The sequence below is a fragment of the Excalfactoria chinensis genome, chromosome 2, assembly GCF_039878825.1.
Source record: "Excalfactoria chinensis isolate bCotChi1 chromosome 2, bCotChi1.hap2, whole genome shotgun sequence".
NCBI lineage: Eukaryota > Metazoa > Chordata > Aves > Galliformes > Phasianidae > Excalfactoria > Excalfactoria chinensis.
Window position 1 is genome coordinate 119283983 of NC_092826.1, and position 14041 is coordinate 119298023.

At 48.2% G+C, this 14041-nt stretch overlaps 1 protein-coding gene across 6 annotated transcripts in view; it reads right to left on the reverse strand.

Annotated features, from left to right (window-relative positions):
* PPP1R9A (protein phosphatase 1 regulatory subunit 9A) overlaps positions 1-12753 on the reverse strand; it is a 129995-nt gene extending 117242 nt beyond the window's left edge. For 5 of the 6 annotated variants that reach the window (XM_072329913.1, XM_072329911.1, XM_072329909.1 and 2 more), the window contains exons 1-2: positions 12621-12753; positions 9655-11302 (exon numbers count right to left, since the gene is read on the reverse strand). In XM_072329913.1, coding sequence (XP_072186014.1) covers positions 9655-11115 — 1461 coding nt within the window. In that variant the 5' untranslated portion in view covers positions 11116-11302; positions 12621-12753. Of the gene's footprint in view, positions 1-9654; positions 11303-12263; positions 12388-12620 lie in introns of those variants that run through there. The other variant, XM_072329912.1, reaches the window with a different exon arrangement.
* Between the last annotated feature and the right edge of the window lie 1288 nt (positions 12754-14041).

The window sequence follows — 14041 nt, forward strand, 5'->3', positions numbered from 1 at the left end:
ACACCACAACTCTAATTAGCAATTAAATACACCTTACAGGCATTAAGAAAAAAGGAAAGGACACAGCTTCACAATTCAAAAAACAAGCCAGAATTTCCCTACCTAAATGTTTATGTGTTTTGGGGGTAGTAAAACACATTAAAGAGCTTTCTAAATCCTGGAAATCCACACTCCCCCGTAACTACAAGTAACAACTCAAGCCGTAGTCAATGATATCTTGTTAAAATAAATGTTTTTAAACAAAAGTATTTACTACATTAGCTCAAGGAGGGAAGGTATAAGTTGGATGTCAGGGGGAAGTCCTTTACTTTACTATGAGAGTGGTAAGGTGCTGGAACAGGCTGCCCAGAGAGGCTGTGGATGCCCCATCCCTGAAGGTGTTCAAGGCCAGTCTGGATGGGGCCCTGGGCAGCCCTGTCTAGTACCAGGGCTGGAGGGTGGTTGGAACAGCAGGGGGGCTGGAACTTGATGATCCTTGGAGTTCCTTCCAACTCAAGCCATTCTATGATTCTATGATCCTACGTGCAGGGAAAAACATACGGGAGCTGCTGGAACATCTTTGGATTTCCAGAACCACATGTTCTTGCAGAACCAAAGAACCATTTAAGTTGGAAAAGACCATCAAGACCATTGAGATCATCAAGTCTAACAATCAGACATGTCACTAAAGCAAACTGATCACACCACTAAACCATGTCATAATTTTATAAGTTACCAATATCAAAATTAAAGTTGCTTCTGGACGTAATTCAGCTACTTCCTTCGTCAAAGTTCACAACTGGCAACACAGTTGATTTTTTGAGGTAAATGAAATCTTAACCCCGGGGCAGCTGAGGAAGGCAGGAACTCCGGTTCTGTGCCTCAACTCTGCAGTTTCGTGTCCACCAGAGCCCCATGCCCTTCTACATGAAGCTGCCCTCCAGCCCAGCAGCACACAGTGTGTCCTGGTGCTAGGTTGGTTCCTCCTCTGGTGCAGGACTCTGGACTTTGTGATATTACCATCAGCTGACATGTCCAATCCGACAGTTTTCAAGCTACCTCACTGTCTATTTTTCTAGGCCATACTTCATCAGCTTCTCCATAAGGATGTTATGTCAGAGGGGTCACTGAAGTGAAAGTAGACAAATTCCTATCACTCTCCCTTCATGCACCAAGCCAGTCATTTCATAGCAGAAGATTATCAAGTGGGTCAAGTGTGACTTCTCCTTTTTAATGGAGAAAACTTACTGGTAATGACTCTATCATGCATTTGTACTTAAATACAGTATACAATCATTTTTGATCTACAGCTACAAAGACTGGAAACTGCCTTACTGGCAATAAGGAGAAAAGAAGAAAAAAAATATATAATCAACTCAATTTAATGGTATTTCCTCCTTTGCACATCTTAAAATACTGACATGAAAGCAACGTGCAAAACATAAAAAATGCAGCTTTCAGTCAGCCACCAGATTACAGAGGTGAGACAAAACTGAGCTCCTACTTCAGAGGAAATTGCTGTGTGTTCTGGTAGTTTTATGCTCCTAAGCACCGTACTGAAATGTTCTCAGTTCCATTAGTGCGCTCTGCCACATTTCATAGAATCACAAAATCACCAAGGTTGGAAAAGACCTCCAAGACCATCCAGTTCAACCACCCACCTTCCATCAATATTACTGATTACTCTAGTTAAGAAGTACAGGCACATGAAGTCTACAGGACAATTATTTAGTTCAGTGCAAACAAATAGCAAACTTTGGGCCCCTACGTAGGCAAAGCTAACAGGAAAATATCTACTTAGATATCTCTAGATATAGAGATTCTTACTTAATTAAATATGTGAGTATTTAATTTGCCAGTCCATCTTAAAAAAGGACTGCAAGTATAAAAGATGCAAAGACGATTAAAACCGGGACAAAACCTTGTGATATTTGCTTACCATGAAGACCATGATCTAGCTGAACTAGGCAGAAGTTTGGTAATATGACTTTCAAGGGCCTCTATATCTTATTGCTTTTGAACAAATAACATGAACAGTAAGACACGTTATGAAACCAAAGGCACTAGGCCTACATACAGCATAGAGTGAATACAAAAAGATATCCTTTCAACATGAACCAGCATCTTACACACCCTTGAGATTACGCGCTGAATACTCAGAGAGATGGAAACTGCAGAGAAGAACATGAAAAAGTTCCAGAGGTGCACAGGGTAAGAAGCACTGCTGCAGGTGTGCTAATGCAGAGCACAGTACCGCAGCTGAATTCTGCATTCACACCTTCCACTGACTTTGTCGTATGGAAATATAGGAGGGAGCCGACGGGTTTCTTGAATCAGTTCAGCAAGTTAAGTTAGCTTCTGCTCTCACTGGAATACTCACTGTATAAAAAGGACACTGGAGAGCAACAGGTATCATTTTGAACCATTTAACTACGGGAATAGCAGCTACTTTTTTTATAGATTATTCATAGCCTGTAAGTTCAATAGTGCTGAAGGAAATTCCATACCTGAGGAGAATTAATAGACGGTGCTAGACAATACAATGGCCTATTAGAAGCTTAAGAAAAGAGAAGGAAATTGCCTGTGCCACTGCTCGCTATTACAACTCTTTAATCTTAGTTGGAAAATACTCGATTCCACCTTAAAAGAGGAACACTGCCACTTAGTCCTCAAGTGTTTTCCTTTATGAATATGCCAGAGCTGCTATTATGCTCTTTTTCAGACTTTGCCATCCCTCACTGAGCAAGACAAATCTTATTAAGCCCCCTGTTATACGACAGACCTAACCAAGAAAAAGGAGGATTAAGAGCATCAAGTCGCCGCAGCTCTCCTGCAAACTCAAGCATCTGAGGTGGAATCCACCACAGTCCTGATGGTCTGCTTAGTGAGTTACAAAAGGACATCCAGAATTCCCTGCCGCAACCAAAATACATTACTTCATGTACCTAGAATGCCATTTCCCCTCCTCACAGCTGCACCACATTTGTGGTGCACAGAGTGGCTTTCTCCTTAATTCTCCCTCTCTACAAAACAGTCGCTGGTTTGCAGTGTAACTGTGTAGCCCATAAATCCACATCCACAACCCAAGTCCTTCCAGTCACACATATTGTACCACAATCCCTCTATGCAATGCTAAGGCTTCCCACTCGCTGACATTAGCAACTGCCGCTAGCATTCTCCAACTTCCTAAGATAGGTCTACTGAAATTTTTAAGGTCCTATATCTTATCAAAGGCAGATACTAATTTAATCTGATGGACACAGCCTCTCACAAGTTCACCCAGATGTACTCTACTTTTCCATTTGCCTCCATCTTTGATTATTCTCTCTACTGCTTTGCTATTATTCTCTACTGCTTTGCTATAGAAAAGAAAAACAGATCAGTAATTTTCAAGCTCCATCTCTTCTGTATGTTTTGAAAAATAGCCACCGCATTTGCTCTTTTACAGTTAAACCCCATCTCCATTTATATATTGCTGTTTGTTTTTAAATGTATTTTAGAAGACTTTCTGAAATACAACTTCTTCCTTCCAGCCATAATCAAACCTGAGTGCCAGAACTTCTTGTCATCTTCCTTTCACCATAAGAACATCCATCCACTGTAAGAGTTTCTTCTTGCGCATGTTTATTTCACTCTAAACCGTGACTCCGTGTTCAACCTGACCAACTGTACTAGAAAAGATGGCACAACATTAAAATACACTGGGGGTAATAGCTGTAATCATAACCTCACGCTTACTGCGTGATGCCTCACTTCCCCTCCTGTGACACATTCAATGGATAAACAGCTTTTCACTAGTCAGATTATTTTCTTTTACAAGGTCAAACTCTGCTGGACTTCTGGCACCAAATTATTCACACTTGAAAACTCCTGAACTCTATGACAACTTCCATTTTTTCAACCACCACTTTTGCCACTCCTTGCGAATTCTTGGCCAGCTCCTGCTATTCTCTTTGGCTGACTTCTCCTCAGATCTGCAGTTCTTCGGCTCATGTACTCTGCCTTTTTCTGGAATGCAAATTCTGAACGTAAGAGGCTCCAAGCAGCCCACCGGCAGCTCCCTTGGTGCTTTGGTTCACCCCATTTCAATCCATTTCCCTACAGCCTCCCGATTTGCCATTTCTGAAATTCAAAACCTTTAATTGGAAAACCCTTTCAATTTAAACCACAGAAACCTCTGATTCAATCAATCAATCACTCGGTGCAAACTCTTTTTCTACGAATGGCTCTTCTAGAATGTCCTCTGTGCTTATAAAACCAACTTCAAAGGAACACCATTTCTGTTTAGTTCACTCTCTGTGTATGAACACCGTAGCCAGGAATAACCCGATCCTTGGACCTAGCAGTGCAAGTCAAGTCTCCACAGCACCGTGTGCATGAGACAAATAGCTTTATTCCATCCACTGCACTCCAATATAATTTCCTCTGTGTTTAATACAAGACAGTGAAAACGTACAACCCCAACTCAATAACACACTTCACATGTGAGATAACTATGCAGAAGAGACTTGTCTTTCAATGTCTAAAATAGCAGCTGGTTCTGTAATGCTTCGTCTTGCTGTTCTCTACCTGGGAGCATCCAGCCTCTTTACAGGAAAATGCCTATTTTTGTTTCTTTCCCTAACAAAAATATACAAAATGTTTTGCCAAGATTTCTGGTAACAAACATAACTGAAATGTAGAGCTTGGTCCCAGAAATACTGCATATATTCTACCACCCGAACAAAGGAACTAGTTTTAAGCTGTTAACTTTTACAAACAGTCAAAGTCTGCATTGCAATCTCTGCAATAGAGCACATTTTATTACTACTTAGTCTGTAAAATTTCCCACAGTTCGTAACACCTGAAAAAATGCACAAAGCCATTTCACATAGCGCGTGTCAAGCTACCTAAGCATTAGCTCAGTATCCCAAGCTATTTTGTAAGTGAAAATTAACAGAGCTGTAAAACAACCTTCTGCTTGTTTTACAGAGTTCAAACACCTGCATAAAGGTTCAGTGTTGTTTTCAGTCTTACAGCAGAAATCAGCAACAGAGCCTAAGCCCACTTAATTCCTAGTTTCATAGAATCATAAAATCAGTAAGGCTGGAAAAGACCTCCAAGATCACCCAGTCCAACCATCCACCTACCACCAGTATTTCCCACTAAACCATTTTCCTCCCCCATGCAGTCAAAGCTTCCATTCCTCCTGTTGTACGCAAAGCACAGATGCAGGAGAAGAAGATTTAAGGAAAGAACAACACTCTTCCAGTGGCTTCAGAAGGAAGCTGCACATCTATATTTCCCTGTAAGGATTCCTAAATAACCTATTCAAAACTACTCATCTGAAATATCAGACAGCCTGGGGACCCCTCTGCAAGTTCTCCTTTGACATCTGCCTTCAAGAAGTGCCTAAGATGCACCAGGACCACTTCATTTATGGAGCCATGGGCTCACTGAGGCTGGAAGGGACAGGTGGAGATCATCTAAAGCCAATTTCATAGTCACTCAAGTAAAACACAAATAGAAGCATTGGCAAGATTGGCTCCTGGGACCATAATTGCTTGTGGGAAGGTAACCTTCACTTATGGCTGTTGTGAACCAAAAAAAGCCATTTGACCATTTGAATTTAACAATGGATAAATACCACACTGAACATTGGATCAGCAAAGAAATACTTCCTTTTTCAACACTACAATTTGACAACATTGCAAGCATACTTCATTTTGATGCTTAATAGTCAATATTTTGGACAGCAAAAATGACCCAAAGTGAGTGTAGTGTGAAACTGTTTCAGATTCATTCTCCACCACCATTTAGAAACCTTTATAAGTTCTAGTGAGAAAAAACAATGAGGAATAACTAAAGGAAAGAAATGTACTCCTGGAATTGATTTTTTACTGAGAAAGAAAAACAAACCAGCACGCAGATCCTAAGAAATTTAAAAACAACTAAATGAAATACAAATGTCATTTCTATTTACATTGATCTCCAGCACCTCCGAGAAAACCTCTGCAGAGGCTCACATGAAAAAAGGAGTGAAGCACAAGTTCAGGTTCCTGATGACAATGGGAACAAAACACAATCTGGAAAGCTGAAATGCTATACTTACGTTGAACAAGAAAGGAGCATCTTGTGAAGCATGGACACACCAGAGATTATAACCCTTTTGTCTGAACTTAGATGCAGTTTGGATATCCCATCCACTGTATACGTTCCACTCCTGTTACCTCCCCTCCCACTGACCGTACAATGCAGGGTACCCCAAAGAAGCTTTGTGCAATCCTGAAACTGCATGGGCAGCTCTGGGATGGCACCATCCTTTCACCCTGAGCTCCCTCCCACCCACACCCCTTGGTGTCTGACTGCACCCTCCCCAACCCCTCCAGCCCTTCAGCCACGCTGGGCACAGTCTGTGCAGCAAACATGAATTTCTGCAAGCAGCTTTGACTGGTTTATCACATTCCTTGTGCCAGAGATAGGGTACTGACTGGAGATGCAGCCATCAGCTATCGGTACACCAGACTTGAAAGGAAGAAGAGAGGTAGGAATTAACCTTCCAACCTAATTCTATCCAAGATGGAGGAAAAATGGCTCGTTTTAAAAAAAGTCTATGATATATGTGGGCAATTAATACTCTTTCCACACTCCAGGAAATGGAAGTTAAGAGCTAATGAATCGTGTGCTGCTGGCCAGCCCTGCCTAATTATCCCATAATGTCTGGGATGCAGCATACAACTGAACTCCCAGGCAACCCTGTAAAACTCAACAGAAGGCCAACAAGACACAGAACTTCCATGCTTTTTTTCCTACAGAACATTTTCACTTCTTACACTTGGGAGTTTCAGCTCTGCCACTGAGCAGATACCAAACACCTCAGCAAAGGAACGGTCCAGTGCTGAGCAAGGCCTCCATATTGCTACACAGACACTCTGCTCTTCCATCTTAGCACTCTTTTCACATAATTTCTTAGACACCACCCTGAAAATTCCCATGGAACAAATGGTTTAACCATTACCAACTCAAAGATGTTTACGCTGCTGAGACCCTTGAGTAACAACTTGAAGGCACTACCCACTCATTTCACAGGTTACAAATTCACACTCCCACTTTCTTATTTCAGAGCTCACCTGTAGGAGAGGGAGGTACGATACTGTGACACCTGCTCTGGGTGGAACTGCTACCTACCGGGGCATTTAAGTACAAATTGCTTCATTTTAACACAGGCTGAAAAGTTTTCAGCAGTTCAGATAACACTCCTAAGCTGCTGTGAGTTTTCCTCTCTCACACACAATATGCGTACAGCACAGTTTCAGACAAGTATTAATGAAAGCAGATATTCTCTCTAACCCATGAAATGGCCAAAACTGGAAAAAAATCTTATGCAGTGGCACACACTTCTGCTAGCAAGCATCCCTGTAATGGGCAGCTAAAGTGGCTCGCTTGCTGAACTTGTATGGTACAATTGCAAGAGGGGACAGGGAGACTGTGCACTGATCACTGGTAGGTATTTACTGGATAGAAGCTGCTCCTGAAAGCCAGCTCTCAGCCTCCCAGCAGCGTGCTGAATTAACGAGGCCATCAAAGAGGCCAAGCAGGAGCCCACAGGGACAAGTTTCTGCCCCCAGCTGCCATCCCAGGTCTGTGCCTGCAGTGGCACAGCCAGGGCAGGCCATGGGGCATGGCAGGCAAGCAGCTTGCTGTCCTCCACAACTTGGCTGCTCTTCTTCCTCACACAAGGTCTCACTTCTTCATCCCCATGTGGCCAGCAGGCTGCACATGCTTGAGAGGCACAGGACATAATGCATCACCCCTCCCACTCTGCTTTTCTCAATGCAGTTTCTATTCTGCTTTCCTCCTGCTATAATGAAGATGCTAAAAGAATTAAAGACACGATTCTTTTACTTTGGGTAAGCTTCTTAAGATTGCTTTATTCTAAAACCCATGATAAATGTATTCTTTCATTAGTCAAGCAAATGACTGTTAGAGCATTTTCCTGATGGACTCTCATTATCACTTGATAATATATAAAGTCTTGAGAAGAAAAATATTATACCTAAAGAATAAGAGAATATTGGACAACAGCTCAGACAGAATACAGCAATACACCAACGTCAGTGCTCCTCTCAGCTCTTTCAAAGCAGCAAGAGCAGAAAAGCCACCATCCAGAGTAACGTCACTGTGGTTGCTTTCCAAATTCTTATCTTTTCTATCCATAATAAACATAATAAAGCCAATTTGTGTTGCCTGCTTCCAGAAGACAGAGAAGTCATCTTACGTGCTAGTGCAGCCAGAGGGGAAGGAGAGGGAGGGGGCACCTTCCAGAATCCTTTGTAACTCAAGTTTTCTCTGCTTCATCTCCAAAAAATTTAACGATATTCAGCTCATTTAATTACACGAACAACCCACAGGGAGCACAAACACTGGTGGAATTTTTGCTCAATGACACAAGCCTGAATAAAATACGAACAACAAAAAAATTCCATTATCTTGGCACTGACTATTTTGTTTCAGTCTAAAGAACGGCCCTCTCCAAGCATGAAGAGCACACGGACAGTCCCATTTCTCCATACCACAATCAACGGACCCCAAAACCTGCTTGCTTCATCCAGATTGAGATTTCCTGATACAACTATGCAGACCTTACCCTAACGCAGAACGCAGGTGGTGCAAACACGAATACTGCAAACAACATTACTTCACATTCAATAGTCATCTTTATTTAGTTGCCTTTGTAATTCTCGTTTCTGGACTCACTCAGAAACAACAGAGTGCATTTCAATGAAAGATCTTCCATTTACAAGCACACACACTTCAAGTACTCACCAGATTTCACCTTTCAAGAGCTCTTTCTGAAAAAATGACCATTTCTGGATGTTCACTAAACTTAACTTGGAAATAAGGCGCTTCTATACATAACTGCAGGACTCCACAGTGACCTACTGCTATGGAAACATGACTAGTTATTCCTTTCTAGCTGAAAATACTCAAAATAATCCACACTCTTGCCTGCAGTTTCAAGGTGTTTAAGAACACACCTGGAAGAAACCAAGCCTTCATTAGTTGCTACAGGCTTCCACCTTCCTGTGGCTTCTCACCTGCACTGACATACACTAAATACACACATTAAGATCCAATAAAGTTTTAACAAGTGAAGATGCTACTAGAAAAGGTGATACTAATTCAGATGCAGAGCAGTAACAGCTCTCTGCTATTGAGGCAGAGCCACTCTACCACAGCACTCTGTACTTCATGCCATGGTGTGTCAACACAGTGACTTAAGAACATCTGAGAGCTGAAGCAAAGCCATCCAACCTCAAGAAGCTGCAGTTCCAAGGGAAAGAAAACCCAAGAGCCATCACAAAGGCCACCAAACACCCTGTTCTATGTTCACCACGTTATCACGGTTCAGTCATGTCTATCAAAATATGCATGTTAACATTCTCATAGAGCCACCACTCTCAATTTCGGTGAGCTCAGGCAGCCACCAAGCAGCCTAGGAAATGACACAAGCTAAGCAGTGCTCAGTCTGCTCGCTTCATTTCAGATTATGCTCACTGGCTGACTGCAAAAAGCAAAAGAAAAGGCTACCAACAGATCCTCCACAATCTTTTCAGTTGTCAAAATGTATTTCAAGTCAAGTTGCCTTTGAAAATGAACCAAACCGCTGGAAACAAAAAATGCAGGAAACTTTACCTTAATTGGAGCACGGCTAAACTGTATTTTTCTGTTGGCTGGGATTTCATCTTCATCTGGCAATCCATTAATCTCCGAGTATTCCATATCAGGTTCGTAACAGTTATTCTCATCACTGTCATCCTGGTCATCCTGTTCTGTCCCCGTCTCTCCCCAGTCAGAGTTATACCTCGATCGTACCCTGTACACGCTGTAGTCAGAGTGCATGTACACGTGGGAACTCTGGAAATTATTCCCATCTTCATGCACTTCTTTCTCACCTGCCTCATCGTAATGAGTCTCGGCAGCATCTGAAGCAGCATCTGCTGCTAAATCATCCCCTGAAACTAAATGTCTTGGTACTTCTGCAGCTTCAGGCCTATCAGCATTACCCTCCGTGTGTTCGGAACGTTCCTTTTGTCGCAACAAAACTTCTGTGTCTGTTTTTGCCTTACTCCTCGCAGAACTGTCCGCAGACCTTTCGCGGTCAAGCGCCAGATCCTGTTGATTCACCACAGGGCTCTCAACAGAATCAGCACTTGGCTCTGCGTTCTTCTTGCTTTCTTCAGCTGTTTTTGAACCCGACACAGTGCCCGCGGTGGCCTTCTGTCTCGGTGCGGGAGGAGCACTGTTATGCTGAGAGTGCTCAGCAGACACGGCGCTGGACCCCTGCTTGGCCGGCGGAGACCATGTGCCAGCATCCTTCAAAGGACTGAAGCCCTCGAGGTTTGCAGCAGGGGAGGAGATGTTTGTGACGCTGGATGAGAGGTTGAGCGGGTAGTGACCGGTGACGGAGTACTCTTCGTTGTTCTCTGACTTTTCCAATACGACGATGTTGTGTGAGTCAGCGTTTTCAAACACCGCGCTCAGCTGACTCACGGTTGGAGACACGGTCTCCGTCCTGGGGCTGAGACTGTCCAGGGAGTCAGTGCTGCCCCTGTGCAACTTGGAGCTGCACCACTCCTCCGCCAGCTCACTGGAGGCCGCCCTCTCCTTCTTTGGGGAATAGCGATTGGAGTGTCCTGCATCATGAGCGTTGCGCTCAAACATCTTCCGCGTTTCGGTAAACTTGGAGTACGAAGGGCCATCGTGGATGGTGTCAAACCTGCTAATCCTCTCTGAAACAGAAGATTCCAATTTTACAATTGAACCGTCTGCTTTCTCTACAAACTCTTTGGGCCTGTTTCGTCTTTGAGGTGACGGAGGGCCACCCTTCCCCCTGGTTTTGGGGGCAGCTCCAGCACCTTCTGTGGGCTCCATCCCCATCTGCATGAATAAGTTCTTAATCCTATTGACATTTGAGCCATATTTCCTCCCCCTGCTCTGAGAGGCCTCTCCTTCCTCTTTCGTTTTTGGGTCTCCATCTGATTTTGGTTTGTCAAAGGTGCTTTTCAGCGCCTGGAACTCAGTTCTGTAAGCATTCCTGTGAGGAGAGGCACTTCGGAGGGTTGATCTTTCTCCCGAAGACTCTGTTTTCATCATGTTTACTTCAGGAGAGCAGAACCAGCTCACATAGTTTCCACAGAGCCGCACTCAGTGAGCTGCCCCAGCCCGGGCTCAGGAGGTGCTCCCCGCTGGCAGGGCCATCCCCAGCAGGGCTGGAGGCAGGGGCTAACCCAGCTGGGGCACAGCACAGCCCAGGCCTTCCCAGAGCAGTGGCAGTCTCAACCTGCAAGAGAAAGCGGGGTATTCTCAATCACGCCATGCACTCACACCTCTTTCATCTAAGCCATTATCTCCCTCTAGTAATTTGAAGGTTAAAAAAATACAACCTACTGACACACAAACACGAGAACTTTGTCACTGCAAACCCGGCGTTCCACAGTGTGAGACTGTCACTTCACAAGGAAGTATCATGTCACAAACGCACATGCACAGGAAAGGCAATGCACTATGACAAACAGCGCTACTTCTCTTATTGAGCTTTTCTAGAAGTAAGATATCACAAACATCCGAGTTACACACATAAAACCACAGCAATATCTATACAGTAATGCAAGGCAATCCGTGCAAACGCTCTGCTCCAGGAGGCAGAGGCACCACGAATACCATCACACCCAACGCACGCGGAGGGGCTATTCCAAGCCGCGAACCGGCAGCCCGAGGGAACCCGCCGTTACCGCCCTGGCCCGAAGCGGCGCTCAGGGCAGCGCGATCCCCTCGCACGAAGTTGGCCCGGTGTTGGGCAGCGGCTCAGCACCCCGCCCGGCCCCGCGCAGCCCGGCCCGCACCCGGTGGCTGCCGGCCCGCACGCTCTCCCGCAACGCTTCCCCTCCGCCGCAGTTCGCTTCGCGCCTCCGCCGCCCGCGCGTGCCCGCCCGGCTCGGGCGCTGCGGGACGGCGGCCGCCGCTGCCCGGATCCGAACGGGTGGCGGCGATCGCTGCGGGAGAGGACGGAGGCCCCGCAGCGCGGGCACGCACCGACCCCGCTATCGGCGGCAACGCGGTCTCGCCGGCGGAAAGGAACTTAAGCCGAGCGGGAGGCTCGGAGCCCCGCGGCGGTTCCTCGTGGGCGGGCCGGACCGTGGCCGCGGGTCCGGCGGCGGCACCTCTCCCGGCCGGGCGCCGGGAAACAAAAACGCGCCGCCGGGGCTCCCCCGCATCGCCCGCCCCGCGCTACGCCGCCTCACCCTGCCTGGAGCCGCCGCGCCCGCCTCAGCGCTGCCCCCGCCGCTGCTCGGGCTCTCCGCAGAAGGAGCGCTGCCGCCGCCCGCCTGACAGGAGGCAGCGATCGCCGCGGCGCCTCAACGCCATTGCAGGCGGCGGCGGCGGCGGCCGGGGCACCGACACGGCTCCGCGCGCACACCCGCGGCGGCAGCGCGGGGGAGGAGAGCCGCCGCGCCCCGCCGCAGCCGCGCTCCCGCCCGCCTCCCCGGCACGGCGCTGCGCCGCGCGGCCCCCGCCCGCCCGCCGCGGGACGCGTCCCGAGCCGCCGCCGCCGCCCGTCCGCCGCGCCTCGGCCCGCCGCCGGCTGACAGGTGCCTCACCTCCAGGACGGGCCGCGGTGGTTCGCTCCGACGTTGGGGGGGGAGGGAGGCGGGACGGGAGAAGGCGGCCGGCCGCGCCGCCGCCGCAGTCCTGCCCCGGGCGGTTACCGCCGAGCGGCGGAGCCGGGCCCGGCCGCCAGCAGGTTGCCGGCACGCCTCCGCCGCGCCGCGGCCCCACCGGGAGCGCCGCGTCCCGCCGCCCCCCGGGGCGCCCGTTCCAGCCTACAGCCCGGGCGGCGGGGCGGGCCGACTCCCGCGCGGGGCCGAGGAGGGCGGCGTGCCCGGCTCCGCGGGGAAGGCGCTCCCCGTCCCGGGGACGCAGCGCCGGCAGCGCGCGGCGGGAACCGCCGCCTCCAGCAGCCGAGGGAACCGCTGGAGGGAGCGGCAGCCGGGATTCGCTGCGGGCAGTGCCGGCACGTTCCTTCCAGCTGGTAAGAACCAGCCGTTGAAGCCTGGCGACACGAGGGAGTAACGCGCGGGTAGCGCATCCAGGCAAACCACGGGACTCCTTAACATCACTTGCTCCGGCAGCTGCTGAGAGGGACGGTGTCACAGAATCGCAAAGCATCCCGAGTTGGAAGGGACCCACAAGGGCCGTGGAGTCCAACTCCTGGCTCCATACAGCACCACCCAAAATGGAGCCCCATGGCTAAGAGCGCTGTCCAAACGCGCCTTGAGCTCTGTCAGCTTGGAGTTGTTCCGTGCCCACCGCCCTCTGCTGCAGACCCTACCCGTAACCCCCAGCTGCCCCGCCGCTGGCACGGCTCCATGCCGTACCCTCGGGCCCTGTCGCTGTCACACAAAGCAGAGCTCAGCGCTGCCTCTTTGCTCCCTGTGAGGAGCTGCAGCCGCCACGAGGCCTCCACTCAGCACCTCTGCTCTGTGCTCAGCACAACACAGGACCTCAGCTGCTCCTCGTACACTTGTCCTCCTGTCCCTCCATTATCATCATAGACCTCTTTCAGACCCTCCCTAATAGTTTTATGTTCTTCCTATATTGTGGCACCCAAACTGTGCCAAGTGCTGGAGCAGAGGCCACACAGCACAGAGCAAACAGGACAAGCCCTCCCCTCACCTGTTGGCAATACTGGGCCCCCCGGGGTCTGGTTGTCCCTTTGGGCTGCAGGGCACACTGGTTTAATTTGCCATCAGCCAGAACTCACACATCTGCAGGGCTGCTTTCCTGCCCCTTGTCCCCCAGTCTGTGCACTTATCCAGGGCTGCCCCACCCCAGGATCCAGCACTGCTCTTGTTGAACTTCATGTGGTAGGTGACTGCACAGCCCCCCGATTTGCCAGGATCTCTCTTCATCATACAGCCACAACCAGCTCCCCCATGAACATTGTTCATTAGCTGGGTGAATTTGCCACAGTGTTTTGGCTTTATGCTGTGAATAAGAAATCTTAATTGCAGAACATGAA